The sequence below is a fragment of the Hesperophylax consimilis genome, chromosome 3 (assembly GCF_061612785.1).
Source record: "Hesperophylax consimilis isolate HC1 chromosome 3, BYU_Hcon_1.0, whole genome shotgun sequence".
Classification (NCBI taxonomy): Eukaryota; Metazoa; Arthropoda; class Insecta; order Trichoptera; family Limnephilidae; genus Hesperophylax; species Hesperophylax consimilis.
Window position 1 is genome coordinate 1,145,195 of NC_142838.1, and position 22,125 is coordinate 1,167,319.

The following is a 22,125-nucleotide window of genomic DNA, read 5'->3' on the forward strand; positions in this document are numbered from 1 at the left end:
AATGGAGACCTCGGCACGGGTAAAGACCCAGTTAGGTCCACATTACCAAATAATGTATTAAAATATAAGTATTGTCCCAAATCAATAAAAATAAATAAAAAGGAGTAATGAGTAAAATTAAGAAAGGAACGCTCCGATGGTTTAGGCATTAAGAGTGAATGAACGAAGAAAGGAGTGAAAGGAGAATATATGACGTAAACGTGAAAGGTAAACACCCAACAAAGGCATGGCACGATCAAGCGAATCAGATACTTGATTCGGGCCATTTCAAGAGTCAGAATAATAGAACAGTGTGTCAAGACCGAGTTGTGTGGCGGTTCGTCCTCGCTGCCTACCCTGCAGGGAAACGGCTTAGTCTAAAATAAACTACTTTTCAGTAGTTTGTCGATTTTTCAGTAGATTGAAGAGCATTATTTAAAAACTCATCACATTTAATGTCGGAGGTCAAATTTTACCAGGACCTTTTGTTTTTCCAATTGCTGTGAAAGTGTGTAAAGGTAATATAATTAAAACATTGTTGTTTGACATTGACCTTTTGTTTTTCCAATTGCTGTGAAAGTGTGTAAAGGTAATAATATAATTAAAACATTGTTGCTTGACATTGACCTTTTGTTTTTCCAATTGCTGTGAAAGTGTGTAAAGGTAATATAATTAAAACATTGACCTTTGTTTTTCCAATTGCTGTGAAAGTGTGTAAAGGTAATAATATAATTAAAACATTGTTGTTTGACATTGACCTTTTGTTTTTCCAATTGCTGTGAAAGTGTGTAAAGGTAATAATATAATTAAAACATTGTTGTTTGACATTGACCTTTTGTTTTTCCAATTGCTGTGAAAGTGTGTAAAGGTAATATAATTAAAACATTGACCTTTTGTTTTTCCAATTGCTGTGAAAGTGTGTAAAGGTAATATAATTAAAACATTGTTGTTTGACATTGACCTTTTGTTTTTCCAATTGCTGTGAAAGTGTGTAAAGGTAATAATATAATTAAAACATTGTTGCTTGACATTGACCTTTTGTTTTTCCAATTGCTGTGAAAGTGTGTAAAGGTAATATAATTAAAACATTGACCTTTGTTTTTCCAATTGCTGTGAAAGTGTGTAAAGGTAATATAATTAAAACATTGTTGTTTGACATTGACCTTTTGTTTTTCCAATTGCTGTGAAAGTGTGTAAAGGTAATAATACAATTAAAACATTGTTGTTTGACATTGACCTTTTGTTTTTCCAATTGCTGTGAAAGTGTGTAAAGGTAATATAATTAAAACATTGACCTTTTGTTTTTCCAATTGCTGTGAAAGTGTGTAAAGGTAATATAATTAAAACATTGTTGTTTGACATTGACCTTTTGTTTTTCCAATTGGTGTGAAAGTGAGTAAAGGTAATAAAATTAAAACATTGTTTTTAAAATTTTGTAAGTAACATATAAAGCATAACAAATTTGGATGTATGTGTAGTTTAATCGCAAAAAAAGGAAATAAATATGGAATTTGTGAAACTGGGTAAATACTTTTATAAAGCATTTGAAGAGTTTTTAAAAAAGGCTCATCAAAATTAAATTGTAGATGCTATAGTCCCACTGGCTCCAGACAGTAGGGACTGTTTTAGTACAACAGTCCCAACTAGTAGTCTAGTAGACTTGTAAAAACAATATAACAATAGTAATGATTAAAGCTAATAGCTGAGATTTGTTCCCATCAAGGCAGAACATTGGCAGCAAAGCTTGATATTGATGTTTCTTCAACGTCTTCACCTTTCCAACCAAAATGTAAAATTCAAAGACGTACGGATGCACTCCCTTCTGTCGGCGGCCGGCCGGTGTCCGGGCTGGCAGAGGCAAGCGGCGCGGTGGCAGTGGCTGCTGGGCACCCCCAGGCAGTCCGCGTGCTCGCTGCACAGGTCGCCCACCAGCGCAGGGGGCGCGCGAACTGTGGCTGGCGTGGGGCGGTACAAGGGCCCAAATCCTCCTGGAACAAATCATCTTACTTTTATGACACGGAGCTAAGGCTGTTTAACAAAAGTACAAGACGTATACTACGGAAGCACCCACTAGTCCAGCTATGTAAAAAATATATAAATACATACATAGTTTGAATATCGGCAGTGAAATAAAAAAAAATTACAGAACGATATTTGAAAAACGTTAAAAACATTGTTGCCATGAAATAATATTGAAAAATGAGGAAAAGCGTATTTGATTAAATTTCATTGATGGCAGTAATTATTTTACTAAATCATAGGTTCTCAACCTTATTTTGCCCACCGCCCACTTTGAGAATATTTTTTTAACGGCGCCCCCTATTTTTTTTACTTACCATCTGTCGCAAATCTGAAACAGCAATTGCCACGATTATATTTAACCGTGTAATTACTGTAATATTATATAGTCGTAAAATAGGATATAACTCCTATCCTATTTCTGAGTTTAAAGAAGAATGTTTTAATAGGAACAAATACAACTCATACTTAATTAGATTGAGAAGTATTTTTATTAATATTAAAAGATATTGAATTTATAACTTATCTAATTAGAAGGTTGAATTTGACGCATTTTAAGGAAGTTGTTAATATCAGGCTCGATTTTACTTAAAAACAACCGTAAGTCGCCTCGTTCAGTAAAACATGGAGCAGATTTCTCTTTCTAGTTACCATCGGTGCTACAGAACTAAATCCACGTTCAGACAATGGGAATGCTATCAGAAATCGTGGAATAATCGACTATAATCCTAGGCACAGTTGCGAAATCGGCTTCTGCCAGTAGCCATTGTACTGCAATGTAGCCATTTGTAAATTTAATTTTTAATTCCTCATTTGTCTTCAGTTCTATTAATTCTTCTTATAACTGTGATGATCCTGCTGCGTTGACATTTAAAAAAGGATCCAAAACTCAGTCTGGTATGTCCATGTTTAAAATATCTTGGAATCGTTAATTGAAATCACTGTGGAGGTGTTGACAGAAAACAAGCAAATCGTCGTTCTTGAATGATACTGCTGATAAATTTGGAAAATTATTGAATTCCCGTCTGTTGATATTTCTTTTGTATTATAGGAGCTTTGATTCAAAAGCAGAAATGCTATTTTTTGTCTCAATCAAGTTAAAGTCAAAGTCAAGTCGCGCCTTGAAGTTAGAAATTGACATAATTAAACAATTTATACAGGTCTGTCAAGTACGTAATATCGTTCGTTGATGAGATGAGGTTGTCACGCAATTCTGTGTCTTTGTTTCCTTGGAACTCTAAGTACCTACCTTTTGACAGCCAGCGCACTTCTGTGTGAAGCAGCAATCGGTTGAAATCTTCATCATTGGCAATGAATGCAAAGGCAACTAAATAATCTGTCATTCAACGAGTTACTTCTGATTTTATTAACTGCTCTGATAACATATTGCAGTGATGTATGGAGGCGTAAACTCAGATTTTGGAACCAAATTCTGGCGATGAATTCCGCCAAATTCCGCAATGCACAGCGAGCACATCAGGAACTTTATTTTTTAAGCACGCTATGAACCCTTTGTGACACCCTGTCATAGCTGGTGCGCCATCCGTTGCAACTGACAAAATATTATTAAAAGGAATTTCCTTTTAGTCACAAAACTTTTCTAGTGTTAATGGTTTCTCCTTTTGTATCTGTTTCCAAATTTGTAGCAAACAATAGTTCTTGACATAGTTTCTCATCTTTGATTAATCCGGTACAAAGTGAAAGTGAAAGTAAAAGTACCAAGTGAAAGTGGATTCATCCCGCCGAATTGAAAATTGACAAGTCTGCAGATGATTGCACAATGATTCTTCAATATTTTCAGCCATCTCATCGATTTGTCTTTGCACAGAACTATTGCTCAAAGGAATTTTTCGGAAAATATCTGCAGCTGGTTTATGGAGCATAGTGGTTATCACTTCTTTTAGTGCTGGGAAAATTAAATCTTCCCCAATAGTATGTGGTTCGCCTTTTCTAGCAATCAACAAATTTCGTACTTCTTTTTCATGTTTTGAAAATAGGTCACATCTTTGTCTTTCTTATCCGGGTGTATTTTAGTAAAATGATGATTTTTTTTTACTTTTGTTTAATTTGTAGGATTTTCGATAGGCTGCGGAATTCAGTCTTGTCGACGCATCTATGCTCACTCCCGAATGTCCCGAAGACATTGAAGAAGTTAGAACAAGCACATACATATAATACAGTGAATTCTTGCAGGATTGCAAAAATCGCGTTGTACAAAAAAAACTTCTTTCAACTTAATTGCTACAAACATGTTTTTTGCTATTTACAGTCTTTTATCAACTTCACCTGCATTTATATACGAGTAATGACATTACCTCTGTGCGGCCCTTTATCGCCATCCAAACTGCTGGTGGAATCCTTGTCTCTTGACACTTCATACCCCCTTCCGTAGTTGTTGTAATAGTTGCGCGGATCTGGCACCAGGAGGTGTCGCGTGGACTTGGAGGGGAAGTTGTTGTCATCCTGCTGAGTGAACTGCAGCGGGGAGTAGTGCTTGGAGGGAAGGGCGGTGCCAGTGATGTCTTCACTCCCCTTGCAGATCCCAAAGGCTTGAACAACCACGTCTTCCTGCGTGCGACAAGCTTGAAGCTTGAGATGGCATTCGGATGGGTACGTCTGGCCATCGCTACCACAGACCTGAATATACATTTACAATAAATATTTTAAAAATTTGCAAGTAAGAAAAAGATTTCTTACATTTGTACAAAATATTTCACAATAAAATAAATGAAACGCCTGTTTGACATAAATTAAATAGAAAAAGAAACATTTATAAAACTACTGGTCTAGAAAACGGAAGCATGAAAGTGATAAAATCGAAACATGGAAAAATTCTGACGAATGAGAAAGAAATAAAAGAGAGATGGATGAAGTATTTCGTGGAAGTCTTCGAAAGCGATCTGGATGAGAGTAATTAAAGCGGCGAATCAGATATGAATGATGATGGAGTGAATGTTACCGAAATTAGCAAGGATTAGATAAAAAGATCGATTAAATGTATGAAGAATGGTAAGGTTGTCGATTTTCGACAATGTTGCTGCTGAATATTTTAAAGGAGATATAACTCACATGGTTGTATTATCTTTTTAACCAATGTTTAAAGGAGAGTTATACGCCTTTAGATTGGAGAAGGGCTGTGATCATGAAGTTATACAAAGGTAAAGGGTCACGTATTCCATAAATGTGGGAATCATAGGGCTATTAGCCTGCTAAGTTCAGTTGGCAAGGTGTATGGTAGAATTTTGATTGAAAGGGTAAGAAAGAAAACAAAGGATAAAATGTGGGATGTACAAGGTGCTTTTATGAGCGGAAGGAGGTGCATGGACTAGATCTTCTCATTGCGTATGCTCACTGAGAAGTTTCTGGCAAAAAAACAGATTCTGTGCCTTTGTAGATCTACAAAAAGCATATGACCGAGTCGACAGGAAAAAGCTATGGAAGGTGTTGTCTAAGTATGGAGTGAATACGAATCTGACTCAAGCAATTGCGTCTCTGTATGAGGGAAACGTTGCATGTGTTAGGGTGAACTGTGGTTTTACGGGGTGATTAGATATCACAAAAGGTGTTAAACAAGGCTGCGTAATGTCACCATGATTATGCAATCTATACATGGATAATTGTATGCAAGAATTGAACGAAGTGGGCTTGGGCGCAAATTTGAGTATTCTAAAATTATGTTGCCTGTTGTATGCTGATGATGCGGTGCTGATTGCTAATAGTATGGAAGATCTACAGTCTCTCGTGTCTAGGATGAACAAAGTATGTATGAAGAATGAGTTAATGCTTAATGTAATTAATTCTAAAGTAATGGTGCTTGAAAGAGAGAATACGAAAACAGTGTGCAATATAGTTGTTAATGGGGAATACTTAGAGAAGGTGGATGAGTTTGTGTATTTAGGAAGTATGTTTGTATGTGAGAGATGGGAAGGCTGACAGAGATATTGAAAGGAGGGTAAACGCAGGTAACTCCATTAATGGAGGACTGAACGCAGTTGGCGCTACCAAAAAAATGTCCAAAGAAGCGAAGTTAGCAGTCCGCAATGGAGTGCTGGTACCTACCCTGATGTATGGAAGTGAGGCATGGAATGGAGAAAGGATGAAAATAGATTGAATGCTTTTGAAATGAGATCTCTGAGGCGTATGTATGGTAAAACCATGTATAATTGTGTGAGAAATGTGAAGATCCGCAAAGACTGCAAGGCTGATGTAAGCGTAATGAGCAAAGGTACGCTTACATGTTTTGGGCTTGTAGAGCGAATGAGCGAAGAAAGGAGTGTAAGGAGAACATATGATGCGAATGCGAATAGTAGCAGGAGTCGGGGACGCCCGAGGAAGACATGGCACGATCAAGTGAATAAGATACTCGAGTAGGGCCATGTCACGAGTCAGAATAATAGAAATTTATGAATGAGACCCATGTATGAATGTGAATGAGGCAAGACGTGTGTGCCAAAACCGAGTTGTTTGGTGGTCCGTCATCTCCGCCTACCCCTGCGGGGAAACGGCGTGATAGTAAGTTAGTTACTATTACTGTCGATTGTGGGGCCAGAAAGAGAATAAGTGGTTTTACGTAGTAGAATAATGAATAGAGTAGCGCGATCCCACTCAGCCTCTTTATATAGGTACCAGTCCATCATCCAAGTTAGAAATTAGTCTGCCATAAGTAATAAGTACCTTAAATCGGTGTATGTTAATACTAAATATATAATATTGGCGCAGCTGGTAGGTTCATTGTTTTTGAGGTCAGCCACTGAGTGATTGTGATGTCATCACTCTGCAGCAATGGTTTCGGGTTGTGAAACTCTCATAGGCTTTTGTGTATTAATTCTGTCCCTAAAAGATTTCTTTTCCACGTTACACTTCGTCAACAGTCAGTTAAGGTTAAGGGGAGAGAGAAAGATAGAGAGAGCTGGTGGCAGGAGGACGGGGAGATCGGTTTACCAGCATGGAAGGATCCGTGGAGTCGGTTGGGCAGCTGGCGGCGGGACACTGGCAGGCGGCCCGACCATCGGCCTCAACGCACACAGCCCCGAAGTAGCACACAATGTCGGAGCACGACGCGGGGGCCATGGCTCCTGTTTCAGCTGGAAGGTGGAAAGTCATGAGAAGTTATAATACTGTAAAAGTATTTGTTCGCATTCTTATTGGGTCGTATATTTAACATGCTTACAGTTAAAGCAGCCGTTGGGTCCCAGCACCTCCTCATGGTTCATGCACAGCGTGCACTTCTGCCCCTGGATGCCGGCCTTGCATACGCAGCGCCCTGTCATCTGCTCGCAGTCCTCACGTACGGAGCCAAACATGGAGCATCCGCACGCTGCAATAAATAAATAACAATAGTTAATTATCATTTCACCCCTCACTAAAACTATATCATAGTCTGACTCCCTCTGTCAGTTTACATGTAGACCTATCGCAAATTATTACCTGGGTGCAAAGGAGAAAAGGAAGAACAACCCCTCTGCTTACAATAAACTTTTTAAAACTGCCTCGTTCTAGTTGAGAGCGTTCTTAGAGGAGATGGTTTTTATTTCCGGCTAATGGACTTTGTCCAATGTTTTCAGATGATACGTAATAACCAAAACAATATTGTTTATGGAGTGTAAGGTTAGGGTGAAGATTGAATTTCTGCAATTGTGAAATAATAGGTGAGGAAGACTCACGAATGCAGCCCTTGTGTCCCGCTCCAATCCTCGGCAACCCCCAGTAGCCCGGCTCGCAGCGGTCGCAGCGCAAGCCGCCCACGCCGGGCCGGCACGCGCACTGCTTGCTGTCCGGGTCGCACGTGTCGGCGAGCGCGCCCAGCCGGTGGCAGCCGCACGTGCTAGGGCAGCCAGCCTGCGCGGGCCCGCCGGCTGGCGTGCGCTGGTCGGGGCAGCAGCCGTGAGTTGATTCCTCGCAGTTCTTACGCTGAAGGGTCTCGTCTTTAAGAAAAACCAAAACTGTTACTCTGGAAGTTTCCCGAACTCGAAGAGCAACCTTGGGGAGTAAAAATATTTTTAGAGAGGGTTAACTGAAGAATAAAGTTAGTTGTGTTATTGTTTTTTATTTTATTTATTTCGGCGGTAATATTATATTTACGAATATAACTGCAAATGTTCGGAGTACCTAGCACCGTATTATTATTGTGAGTTCTTTAATATTAGTTTCTGATGCATCTTAACAAATTAAAAGCAAACCAGGTCCCTATTCTGAACCTTTTGTGACACCGCAAATCAAGTTTTACAAGATATATTTTTGTTCCAAAGGATTTGAGCTAGAACCGATTTGAAAGATAGCACTCACTCTTGAAGCAGCACCTGGTGGAGGTAGCGGCGTGGTGGCAGTAGCTCCCCACGGGACAGTCCTGTCTGGAGGGGCCTCCCCCGCAGTCCAACTCCCTCCCCGCGGTGTCCCTCACAGGAGAGCCCCCCGCGCACGGCCGCGACTCCAAACCTTCAATTCAAATCATTCACCCCTATTGAAACCTCAACTAAAAAAATCATTCGTAATTAAATAGGTAGGCGCTTAGTTAACCTTTCCACACAGTTAAACACAAATTCATAATAATATCCTCTATAGCTCTATACAATACACGTACCTACGCCTGTTGTGTGTCTGAAATGTTAATTAGACATTTGTGAAGTGGTTAGAGAAACGAGAAACAAACACGAAATACAGATGAATTCAGACTTACAAGCAAACATGCATACATTATAAGAGCAAATATTTCAGAAAATGTTTGGGTTGTCTGCGAATTTCTAGCGGAATAAAAGCAAGTAATAATATAAATTTATTTAATTTAATTTAATTTAATTTAATTTAATTTAATTTAATTTAATTTAATTTAATTTAATTTAATTTAATTTAATTTAATTTATTTAATATCAACGGTATAAATATACCATAAACAATGATAACATGTCACAGTTAAAAATGTAGCAATATATAAATGATGTAAACCTCATATTACAAAGATTCAGAATAATATAAGGGTAATTCAAATTAAAGTTCTATCAGGAAATCAAGTTGATTGAATGATATTAATTAAAATAATTAATGTTAATTATCATTCCAACATAACACGAAATCGGTTTCCAAAGTCGAAACCAGGTATTGACTTTTTAAGTTCAAGATTACTTTAAAAAAATAATAGCATCCTTAATTTCATTTCTCCAATGCGTATGTACTCGTACGTAATATTACATTCTTTACTTCATCTTATACAACTTTATGAACATAAAAGACAAAAAGAAAGTGTTCATGAAAAATTGAACCGATGCCCTAATCATTTATTATTTTCTTTTATGTATTTACAAAACCGTCAATGCATACCCAAAAATAATGTTTAAACATATTCAACAACAAAGATTTCTCAAAAATAATATGCTTTTCTATACGCTCTTCGCGGAAAGCCTTTTTCGCATTTATCCAAAATCAAGAAGAACCCTTTTTAAGTTCTTGGATAAGGATAACCCAATAAAACAGGGCTAGGGAGAACTTATTTCGAATACACTCAATAAATCCCTTTTTAAGTTGAACCCCGAATAAATAATAAGATCGGCGCGGCGGTACACTTGAGACTATCCCAGGAATGAATGGTTGTCGGAGTTAGTACTGGGTGGTTTAGATTGTAAATCAGGCGAATTGAGCTCTTGTTAAGTCAGTGTTAAATAAACATGTATATCGCATGTTCTCCAGAGGAGTGATAACAATTTGTATGATAATTATCATGAATTGTATTAAAATCTCCATGAATAGTAAATAGCTCCGTATTCGGATATATTATTATCTCTCATTTGACTTCTGTGGTATCAAGGCACTTTGTGATTGCGGTATGGCTTATTAATATTCCTATTTGGTATTTAGATTTGATATATTGGATCCATTAGTCCTTTACAGTGTTCAGCTTAACATTAAATTTAATGTAAGTATCTATTATAAATATGAATAATGTCTGCAAAATATTTCCGAAAATTAAGATTCATACGGGCCCTGAAGACGAATTATAGTAAACTAACTTTGCCCGGAGAAATAGAATTGACTTTAATTAATGCGTGGTATTATATCAAGAAACTTGAAGCATACACGCAGACTCGGTCGTAGAAAAAGGAGAGATTCCTTTAGTTAATATTTATGAAGGTTTTTAACAGGTTGAATTTTGACTACCCCACTTTAACAGCCACATCAACATGCTATTGACAAGTCTGTCTATTAGCCTGTTTAAATAAACAAGCGGTTAATGTAATGTCTTTGTTATGTTCCCAGCCGGAGCGAGAACTAAATATTGAATCAATGGAATTGCCGTATAAATTACGCACGAATGGAAACGCCAATTGGCTTCAAGCATGGCTTCAGCAATAACGTTCAGAGATGCGATCGTGAGTAGGTGATGTTAACGTTGATGGACGAGCTCCTAGCTAATAACATATTCAATGTAATGTATCTTGTTGAAGCTAAACCAACACGCGGTAACACAATTAGATTAATTTTAAACGACAGGCATTTTGACGAGCCGAAGTGCGGGTTAGACATTATTAAGGAAAATCCTCACACGGCTTCAACTAGCTATTGGGTAATTTCTCATAAGCAGATATCGGAGTATATGTACCAAAATGCCATGCATGCTATAAAACAAGTACAAAACAAACAAGCGGATTTTTACAATGTTATAAACGACTTCTGCCGTGTAATCAATGAACTAATTAATTTGGCTTTGAATGACTTTGAACATCTATTAGCTCATTGCCCAGTTGTTGTGAAATAATAACTTCAGTCTAGTTTGCTTCGGTGGTACATGTTATGACAGCAAATTTATAGCATCAGGGCAGTCAATTTGACTAACAATTTTACACAATAAAAGGGGATCAAACATTTTTCGCCTTCCAGATAATTTCGATAAATTGAGATTACTTTGTAAATTCGTACATAATTGATTTAATTTATAGAAATACCCATTTTGAAAGTAATAAAGCGTAATTATTATTTTTTTTGATTTGTAATAAAACAGAAAAAAAGACAAAAACACGACCACTCTTAAAAAAATGATGTCATATTGGATTTACATCGTTTTTTAGATGGCTCCACTAGGTCCATTTTACATTATTATGAAAGTATTGAATAGTGAGGCCGAATAGACTACTCGATGCCCTGTCAGGTTTTCGCTTCCTTCACCTTTGATACTTAGTTAAGATAAAATAAACGAAAGTACATAGTTAATGTTAGTAACCTCCACCTTTGCAAAGCTCCAGCGGCCTGAGCCTGAGCTCAATCTGCTTGTGGCAACCCTCCATCCGCATGGCGCACATGGAGGTGTACAGCATCATGTCTGAAGCGCACACCGGGAAGTAGTCCTCGCTGGTCTCGTCCAGGGGGCAGTCGAACAGACAGGAGCACCGCGGGAAGTTGTCCGAACCCAGTTCGCAGGTAGCGTCGTAGTCGCAGTGGATGTCCTTGCAAGCCAGTTGCTCCAGGGTGCTCTGCGAGTGCTCGGGGTACTCCGTCAGGCCAGGGGGGAGGGAGGTGGAGTTCTCTTGGTCTTGCTCCGACAGGGTGGGTGGGAAGGGTAATGGGATGGCGGTCGCTGGTGGAACAAAATGTTAGTTTGTTAGTGAATTAGTTCATTAGTTCCTGATCTGCTTCTGACAATCCATTCATTGATTTTTCCCTTATTAAGGATCAGTAGCGCCACATATTATTATAATTATTGCTAAAGTCTAAACAAAGTTAAGAAAAGTGTTAAATTAACTAATGACATTATGTTTCTTATCGATTGTTATCATTATTTCAAATTAACTCTGTGGCGTTATTTTAATTAAACGAAACATACTAAGCATACACCACTATTTAACATCTCACATACCCCTGCGCGCGATGAATGCCAAGTAAATTTGAAAAATTATTATAAAGGTATACTGTGAAGAATAATTAAATTGTTGATTTCACATTTTCAATTAACTTTTTAAAAATAAGAATTTTTTATTTTATTTTATTTGAATATTAACATTATTTTTACGGGTTTAAAACAATTGTGGACACCTTATCTTCACCAAAAATGATCAAATCTGCAAAAATAAAAAAAAGAATTTTATAAAATTTAATTGGTTGGATAATTTTTTAAAAATTATTTAACACAATTTTAAAAAAAGGTATTCATTTGTTTGAAATACTATATTTGTTTTCTGAAAAAAAAATCCCCTTAAAGACTATTACTACCATATTATTTTTTTTATTTTTGCAGATTGGATAATTTTTGGAAAAGTTATGATGTCGAATAATTGTTTTCACCATTTAACCTTTATAATAATTTGTCAAATTTAATCGGTTCTCAGCGCGCGCAAGTGTGTGAGCCATTGATAAAAATAATCGACATTGAAGAAATGATTGGTTTCGATACTGGTTTATTATTTAGATTAAATAGTGGTTTAGTAAGTGAGTTATTTTCGTACTATAACTACTTATTTACTTATCTACCTTATTTATATAAAGGTACTCTTAAATAATCACATTCCTTGGATGTATTGTATATTCAGCAAATACGGTAGGTTAGGTAGGAGTCATATTATATAGCATAATGGCATAGGAAAAAGAAATAAGAAATGTACCTATGTATCGTGATCCAAAAATATGCGGAACTGTGTTTCATTATTATTATGAAATTCAAATGGGATGGCGATAGACGATGTCGGGCAAGTGAAAGAGAGACAGAGCGCATGCTAAATGGGATAGGAGTCAGTGGGTCACATTGGTTTCCATTAGTCCCAGAGAGAAGTTTCTTCGGCATTTCGTTTTCTCATACAAGACGCGTGAGATTTTTTTTTGTCGATGACGTATAAAAGCTTGATGATTCAAAAAGTGCTTGGCATCAAATCCCTGCTACTCTCAAAGCCTCAAATGAGATTGTTTGGAGGCCAGCCTAAGCCAGATGAAAACAATAGAGACAGGGCTCGGAATGTGTGACATCCTAGATAGTAGTTTAAGAGGTTACTCATAGATGGCACTGATAATAAAGAAGCTATCGATAATGCAGGGATTGAAACTAAGATAAATACGATTGCAAGCCCAAGGTCAAGCAAAGTGCATCTTTTCTACCGCCTGGAAATAAAGCCACTCAAGCTCTTTGTAATATATCACTTAATAAAAGTCCAAAGTGTTTTCTTGACCCCGGAGTTTTTATTTGAAGAGTATGCGAGACAACAGAATGCACCGATAGCGCACATTAGCGACGCCCTGTCAATGGCGATGTGTCGGGTCAGGGCTGAATAAAACAACCTAATCAACTTACTTAGTGCTATCGGCGGTCCAGCCACCGCAAAGCGATCCTTGCAGTCCCCGTAGAAGATGACGTGCAGCTGCTTGTGCCCGCGCGGCAGCAGACAGGCCGCCTGCTGCAGCTCGCACTCGCTGGAGTAGGTGGCCATGGTGTTGGCGCACACTGGCTCGGCGTCGGAGCCCGTGCAGTCGCTGGGGCATACGCACTCGCCGGCCGAACAGCGCGCGCCGTACTTGCACACGATGTTCTCACACAGGGCTGGGGAACACAACAGACATATTTATATATATATACAAAAAAAAACTGTTGATTAACATGGGATCGACTGTGATTCGGGATTAAGGGAAGACTGATAAAGATTACAATAAGATCGATTATTATAAGCAGTCGCTAGAAAGCTAAAACAATAGTCATATTAGTTTCAAAGTGCGTCACATTTGGCAACGTCACAAATCATTAGGACTAGATACATTGTTGGCATGTTGTTTCACAGAATTTGAATAATGAAATTTCAAAGTAAATATTCAAGTTTTGTGAATGTTCTATTCGATTTCTTTTATTATTATATTACAGACCAATTTCGATGTCGTGAGAAGAACGACCTCGTCCGGATTCCATTTTGAATCATTTATTGGATAACCAGTTTCATAGTACCAACTAGAAAAATAACAATTTGATTAGAACTTCAATGAACAGATAGTGAATATTAACTTTGAAATTTCAGGAATTTTTCAATTTCTGTTAAACAAATGGCCGATGAAGATCAATGCAGAGAATTTTTGGACATGTAGATTGGATAGGCGGATAAAGATAGATAAAAACGAGATATGACAAAAACTTGCTGGTGGATGAAAGAAAAAGTCGGGCATAGGTTCCATAAAGGCTTATCAAGGGGTAGGGGAACAAACCATTTTGCGGTGAGCGGGGAGGCGTTTGACAGTCTCCTTTTTTATGATTTGTTAATAAATTAACCTGACAATATGCAGTCAATTCGCATTACTTAAGATTTAGAAAAAGATTCTATATTAATGGTGGTTTATCAGTTGTGTAAAATGCAAGATACGTTTATTATTAAGGAATTTAATGTGTAATAATTTGCCCAACTCATTCATTTTAAAACGTCACGTTGCTACGCTAGGCGGTTTGGTTAAGAACGAACATTCAGATCCCACGCAGAAAACTCTCACAAAGGACTGCGCTGCAAACCTTTGACTTACTTTCGAGAACTTTAATTTTCTGTTCAGAGTCTGGTTATTTTAATGTGCACTTTTCGGCGGTCAACGCACGACTGATGTGGTAGTTTATTCAAAGCATTCTCGAAACCTCCTGGTACCAAAAATGTGGTCATTTGGTTTGCCTCCAGCTCGTCGGAATGATAACCAGATTTTGTGTACAGCAAGACTACCAATTTGGATGTCCATGCTTGTCACAATCAAGCGAATAAAAAGATACTTGAGTCAAGGAATGTCCAAATCGATATCCGGTTTCTTTAATGTACAATATAATGATTTTTCGATTGGTTACATAAATATTGACAATCTAATGATCAATAAATACGTGAAAATTTTATATGTTAGTAACGGTGCTGGTAGTGACGGTATCTAGCCATATTTCATCAAAAAATGTGCCAAAAATCTTTCTTACCCCTTAACTAACATATTTATAATGTCACTAAAATAAGGTAAATTTCCCACAAAGTTAAAAGAAGCTATTATAATCCCTATTCATAAAACAGGGTCAAAAATTAACACTGAAAATTACCGCACAATCTCAATACTCACGGTATTTAGTAAACTTTTTGAGCACATTGTCTGCGAACAAATTTACACAACGATTGTTCGTAATATACAAAACCAACAACACGGATTTTTTCAAAAAAGATCAGTACTAACAAACTTGGTAAATTTTACGGAATATTAAACGTGCAATATGGACAATAGAAACCAAGTAGATGTAATCTACACTGATTACTCTAAGGCCTTCGATAAGGTAAAACATTTCATTCTAATTCAAAAATTAAAACAATTAGGCATCAATGGTGACTTACTCCGGTGGCTCACTTCATACCTTTGGAGTAGGCTTCAAAGTGTCTTAGTTGAGGGAACAAAGTCCAGCTTCTTCTCTGTGCCCTCCGGTGTACCTCAAGGTTCTCATTTAGGCCCAATATTATTTAATGTTTATATATACGATATTCACAAATGTTTTTTTACATGCTAATTACTTAGCATATGCAGATGATAAAAAAATATACTAAGTTAATAAATCAATCAACGACTGCATTAAACTTCAAGAGGACCTCAATCGTCTTTTTGTCTATTGCGAATTAAACACACATGTTATTAACATCGCAAAATGCAATAAATTAACATTTACACGTAATAAAAATAAAATATCTTTTGTATACACACTAAACGGTAAACACATCAATGAAGTAAAATATATCAGGGACCTTGGGGTAACACTGGATGTTAAATTAAACTTTATCCAACACACTGATGACATCATTAACAAAGCCAATAACATGCTGGGATTTATAATTCGCATAGTAAAACCCTTTCACAACATAAACACTCTAAATTCCCTTTACACCTAATATATTCGCCTTCATCTTAAACACTGTACACGATCTGGACTCCTTTATACCAAGCCCATATCGAAAGAATAGAAAGAATTAAAAAAAATTTAAACACATAAATTATAAACTAAACTTACACTTCTCAAATTATACCCAATCCACTAAATTTCATAATTTTAACCTAAGCCCAAATGGGCGTGGAATGGGCGCGGCTTACCGGGATTACTAGGCCAGTATAATTTCACCGCTCGGCTTGAGCAGACGTTTCCTTTATAATCTGTAAAGTGCTTTTGTTACTTTTAATCGATGAAGTGCAGTGTGAAGTTATGTAAAAACCGTTCAGAAAAACAGTTAAAAACTACACATGGCATTACTTTTCACCTGTAAGTATTTTTACTATTGTTTTTTATAATAAATTGCTCGTTTTCCGCACGGTTCTGTCACAGGTAGCCGACTTGACGGAATAGATGATGGCAAAGTTATGCGATACTGGGCTTTGAAAAAACTTAATTTAGAGCTTACAATCGCACAGCAATGATTTGTGAGATGGGACGTTCTTATTCCAAAGAGTAGGTATGATTATCAGTTACAGCCATTTTTTGGTGCAGGTATATTATTGATATTTTGATTTTAACAGGTTTCCGGTAGATTCAGTGGTAAGAGAGCAGTGGAAGAAGCTTGTAGATAAAGATGGTTGTAATCCAAAATATTCAACAATTTGCTCTAACCACTTTAAAGATGACGACTTTTATACCAACAAAAACGGAAATAGAAAACTGCAAACCGGAACTATCCCTGATTTGTACTTGGAAAATAATGTGTGTATCATTTAAAGTATTATAAAGATAGGTTAAAAAATTCTATTACAATAATGATGGAGTATTTCACCACACTCTTGATAGCTTATCCATAGGATAACGTATATTGTAGTACTATCATAATTAATATAATTGGTTTTTTGTACACTCCAGAAAAGATTCTGTTTCACTTTATCTGTGACTTCGTGGAAGTTTAGAAACAATATTTAATAATAATAATATTAATTGTGTTCTCAGCAGTAAAGAAGTAATCTGATTTAATCATTCTTTCCCTATATCCACCATTCAGTCACTACTGAATACTCTTAAAAAAAAGTTTGCTTTTGGAATCGGATGGGGATACATTATCATCAGTGAATATTAAGACTAAGGAACGTTGTATTGTTATCCAACGGGTTCTTGCATTTTTTTCCATCGGTCTGTAATTTCATACATATTTTTGTAATGAAGTTTTACAGATTTTAGAGTATCAAAATTATTTTTGATAGTTCTTTAAAAAATCATTCCTCCACGACTTCATGATGGGGTCCCTGGCTACTGACTCCAATGCTTATTTTTGTTGTTGTGTATTTCACCAATAAGATATCTAATAAAATAAAGTTTATTGATGTGTGATATAATCATTAAAAACCCTTGTAATTAATTTAAAAAAATTAAATAATATAAGAAATAATAGTGTTAAGTGGTTAAAACTGGGGATTTTACCCCATTCTGGCTAGATGGATGGGTGTGTCCATTTTAAATCCCACCCATACTTACCGTTAAAATTGTCGTAGAAAAAGTTTCTATCACCACCTCCACTCTCTTCCTTCCTCCGTGGTCTGAACTCACCAGAACTTACCAATTTAATAAATCTTCATATTCCGTCTAGACGAACCCGACAATCTGATTTATTTTATCTACCCTCGTGTAGAACAAACATTCGAAAATGAAAATTCCTCGTATATGTGCACAATATAATACAAAATTTTACAGCATTGACATTTTTGGTAATAACCTAAAGAAATATCGATATGAAGTAATGCGTACGATCGATTATTAATATGAGAGTATGGAATGTATCGGGAGCATCTCCTATCCTCTTCCTATTTTCCTCTTCCTCTCCCCTTCCTTTAACACCAAATCAATTTTAAGATATTAAAACTTAATTTCCAATGAACTTTAGCATGAGAAACTTCTGTGACTTGACTTAAGTTAACTTGTATATTTATATCTATCATTGTATATTATGTAAAAGCTATTTGTTTCTTACAAAATAAATAAATAAACAAATAAATAAATAATCGGGAAGAGATAAGTCTGATTAAAAGTACTTTGTAGTGAAAAATAATTCAGGGTTTTCCAATAAGAGGTGTTATTTTGATATTAAATCGCAAAAGATCAATGGTTTCGTTGCTTGTGTGGCACGTAGCGCCGTCTTGTTGAAAGTAAACGTTGTCCAGACCAATAACATCCAATTCCGGCCATAAAAAATCATGAATAATCTCTCGATAGCCATAAACCGCACCAAACAGTCACACGATAGGATAGAGAGGCTTTTCAACAATAACTCTTGGGTTTTCCGAGCTCTAGATGCGACAATTATGCTTGTTGAAGAAGCTCCCGAGGTGGAAATTTTTTTTAATTCTTTTTTTATATTAACTCCACACAGGAGGCCCTGAAGAAAATAATTTCCCTCAAGGCCTATGTCATCTTTGGGGATGCTGTGTAGAGGGTCTTTTTGTGGAGAGGAAGGAGTGAACATGAGCCTCATCACTCAAGATGATTTGCATTTGATTCACTCAAGTGAATTTTAATAATTTTAATGCGTTGTTGAAGCGTGTATCATTCCATTTTTATTAATGACGTAGTTTCTACTTGCCAAATGTCAAAAAATGACAGCTTCAAAAGTAAAATCTACCGAAATAGCGAGCTATTCAAAATAATACCTCTTATTGGAAAACCCTGTAAGTTGTTTTAATGAAGGAGAAAGAATAAAGAGTAACAGAAGAAGTGCTTTGTGGGTGTGTTTAGTCATCCAAATGAAAGCCAAATTTGGGACTATATTTCCATAGAAAACTGTGTTTCAAAATGATAGTGTAATTCCAATGGGATGGCGATATATAATTTCAGGCAAGTGTAAGAGAAACGGACCGCCCGTTAAATTGTCTGAAACCAAAAGGTAATGGCAAGTCAATGGCACATAAATTCAAATTTGTATGGAAAGCACTCTTAGTTTTCTTCTTTATTTTATTGTGAAGGGCATGAAGGTTTCAGTACTATTATGTGGATACATACTAGATTAGTACCTACCGTACAACGCACAAATACATATTACGTTCATATAAGACCCTGGAAAACAATTTTTTGAGACCGATTTTTCGGATATTCTTTTGCTAGTTTTATTATTCTCTTTACAAGAATATCCTAGAAAGCAATACGCATTATGTATTCCAGATTCTCATCACAATATGAATTCTTCACATTTTTTTCTATTTGAAAAGGTTAAATAGTACCTTGTTCCCTTGGAATATCACAATGTACCGAAATATCCTCCTTGTGCAGATATATTTTTCAGTGTTTTCAGAGAAATACATTTTTTTCTCGCTACATTTTTATATTTGTAGATCTAAAATCAACAGTATTTCAAATGTACGACAGAAACTGAGGTCAGGTTGCCCTAAGCGGTAACACTGAGTAGGTTAATCGTGCCATAGTGTCATGCAGGTATACAGTATGGTGTACACAGTATACACCTCTGTAGTGTATGGTGATTGGTGTGTAGTGTAGGGTGTAGTGTAGGGTGGAGTGTAGGGTGTAGTGTATGGTGTACTGTAGGGTGTAGTGTAGGGTGGAGTGTGCAGGTAGTGTAGTCTCTTGTTTACAAACAGCGCATTGTTCTACCCGAGAGCCTACTGCACGAAGCAATGGGGCCTGCAGCCCTGAGGGAGGGGTGGGAGTGGGGATACTGCTCGTCATCCAAAGCTAGACCAGGGGTGAAGTTGTCCGGGAAATTTCTCAGTCTGCAGTCGTCAGATTTAACCGAAATAGCCAATACAATAGTGTCGAACAATGTACATATTTTAAAAATACGAAATATTAGGGGATTTTTAATAAAAGAGACTAACGCCTTACAAGCCATTTTTTACATGCATGTAACTATTTTTTTAGTATTAAACACACTGCTTACTACAAAAACCACAAGAGATTTTTTTTCATTCCGTATATTGTTATGTTGTGCGAGGTAAGCGTTTGAAAGAAATTTGTAAATGAGTATTTACATAGCCATGTTTCGTGAAAATTGTAGCATTTCTCACCCCCACACTACCAACAAATGTACCATTCAAAATTCAGAACACATTTATTGTATAAGTATACAGAGAGCACAATGGGTGTATCCTATTTCGTACAGCTAACCGAATTCGCAAGAAGTAGAAAACATAATATTACAATGTTTATAGACACAGATGGGAACAGAGGTCATTTAATTCATGTAAGGTATTCGTTTAAGGTGTAGTGGCATTGGTTTAAAATGAATGTTTTAGTGTTGATTTGAAGTGGAATAAGTATGCCGTGTTTTTATTTAATTTTAAGTGGAAAATTGTAGTATTCTTTAATGGCCATGTCTTTTTTGAAATGAATGGTAATAATATATTTAGAGCGTTTTAGTGGGAACTTGTCCGGAGATGACCTTAGATGACAAACTTCTTCTTGATTCGTTGGCCCATTGCTGAAGATCGTGACCCACAATCCAATTGTCCTGGTGGATACTCCATTAAGACGCTTTGGTCCCCCATGATACTTAATCCGTACAATTCAGTCTAATACAGGTACCTTTTTCCTCCCCAGAACTTATTTCCTTCCTTTCTTTCCACACAGCATTCCCAAAGATGAAGGAAATTATTATTCCTCTGACTTTGCCGCCCTTTTCCAGTGACTATGAGCATCTTCAGGTTTTTTTGCCCGACAATTCAGCACTGTTTAAGGGTGGATAGTTGGCACTGGGCAGTGCCACCCTAAGGCAATAGAGACACTAGTGACTGTACACTGTACAGTGTATACTACAAACCATGTGTTAGGCGGTTATTCCACCCTGCGCCTGGTTGCGGTGAACCGCAGTTTGCTTGGAATGTGACGGTTGTGGTTCGATCGCCGGACTGCCTCATCGCTGCCACTGCCCACACACACACACACACACACACACACACACACATACCCTTGTGACATCCCCCTACGCCCCCGGTTACAGACTTGACTTGGATAAACTATTACTTGTAGCTTGGTAGCGTTACGCTACCTCAGCAGTGAAAATAACAACATCCTGATGATTGACCAAATGAAGACATCATCAAGAATCATAGGTAAGTAAGTTCTCTAAAAAGTATGAACTCAAAATCTAAAAGAACTATTAAATTCAATTCAATTTTAATTAAATGTATTTATTATTTATTTATTTATTACAAAATTGTTAATTTTAATGCGTTTTTAAATACATTTGTTAAGGACAATAGGTAAATCAACGATTAGGCTAAAAATGTCGATTGACGGCCTCCGTGGTCTAGGGGTAAGACTCTCGACTAGCAAGCTGGAGGTCATGGGTTCGAATCCCGGCGTGCGTAAGTAAATTTTACTAGATTAAAATGTGTTATTTCACAAATTACTCATTGAAATAATATATAGTATATATGCGGCACGTTCCAAAGTGGAAGATACTCTCAGTATCGCTCTGGTGTAAGACCACCATTCAGAATTGAAACGTTGCTTTGTTTAAAAAAAATATAAATCAGAAAGATTAAAAAGTATTCATTTTAATTACAAAAAAATGTTTGACACCACTTATATGTGTCTTGTACTTAAAGAGTCGCTCTAGAATTTGTTGAGAAAATATTGTGTCAATAATTTTTCACTCTAATATTTCAAGTCGTAATTCAAACAAGAATTTATCCTAAAATTGGTGATAATAATATATCTTTCTCTAAAATATTTATATCTCTTAGTTAATATTCAATTATGTATTATATCCATCTAAATATGTATCTAGACTTATTTTTCCTTAAATATGTTTTCTTTTTTTTTTAATCTGTACATCTTAACATTGTAATTTAAAGCATTATGACTACCATAATACGGGCATGAGCCTAGTATTGTGGTTATAAATAACACCAAAAATTGTAACCTCATAAATTTTATGAATAAAGAAACACTAAAAACAAAAAAAAAAAAGATTTGAACATGTTTGGTGACCAGTTTGAATAGCTTGGAACTCCCCACCTTCCTCTTCCAAATCTCCTTTCCCACCCCACTACCTTCAACCTCACAACATACTCCAATTTGGGATGCCATAGTCTCACTGGCTCCAGACGATTGGTAGCAGTTGGGACTCTTGTGTGGTTTCAAATTTTAAAAAAGTCCGAGGTGTTTTTGTTCAACAATACGATTGCTCTCACCACCTGCATGAACATTGGCAAGTTAATCCTGGAGGCTGGGAGAAGGAATAGTCTATG

The 22,125-nt window shown here is 36.6% G+C and overlaps 1 protein-coding gene across 1 annotated transcript in view; it reads right to left on the minus strand.

Moving 5' to 3' along the window:
- LOC149424818 (agrin-like) overlaps positions 1 to 22,125 on the minus strand; it is a 683,339-nt gene that overhangs the window by 6,001 nt on the left and 655,213 nt on the right. Inside the window, exons 10-17 of the mRNA XM_089647215.1 lie at positions 13,262 to 13,507; positions 11,213 to 11,560; positions 8,284 to 8,433; positions 7,662 to 7,922; positions 7,169 to 7,315; positions 6,940 to 7,082; positions 4,314 to 4,635; positions 1,788 to 1,967 (exon numbers count right to left, since the gene is read on the minus strand). Coding sequence (XP_089503341.1) covers positions 1,788 to 1,967; positions 4,314 to 4,635; positions 6,940 to 7,082; positions 7,169 to 7,315; positions 7,662 to 7,922; positions 8,284 to 8,433; positions 11,213 to 11,560; positions 13,262 to 13,507 — 1,797 coding nt within the window. The remainder of the gene's footprint in view (positions 1 to 1,787; positions 1,968 to 4,313; positions 4,636 to 6,939; positions 7,083 to 7,168; positions 7,316 to 7,661; positions 7,923 to 8,283; positions 8,434 to 11,212; positions 11,561 to 13,261; positions 13,508 to 22,125) is intronic.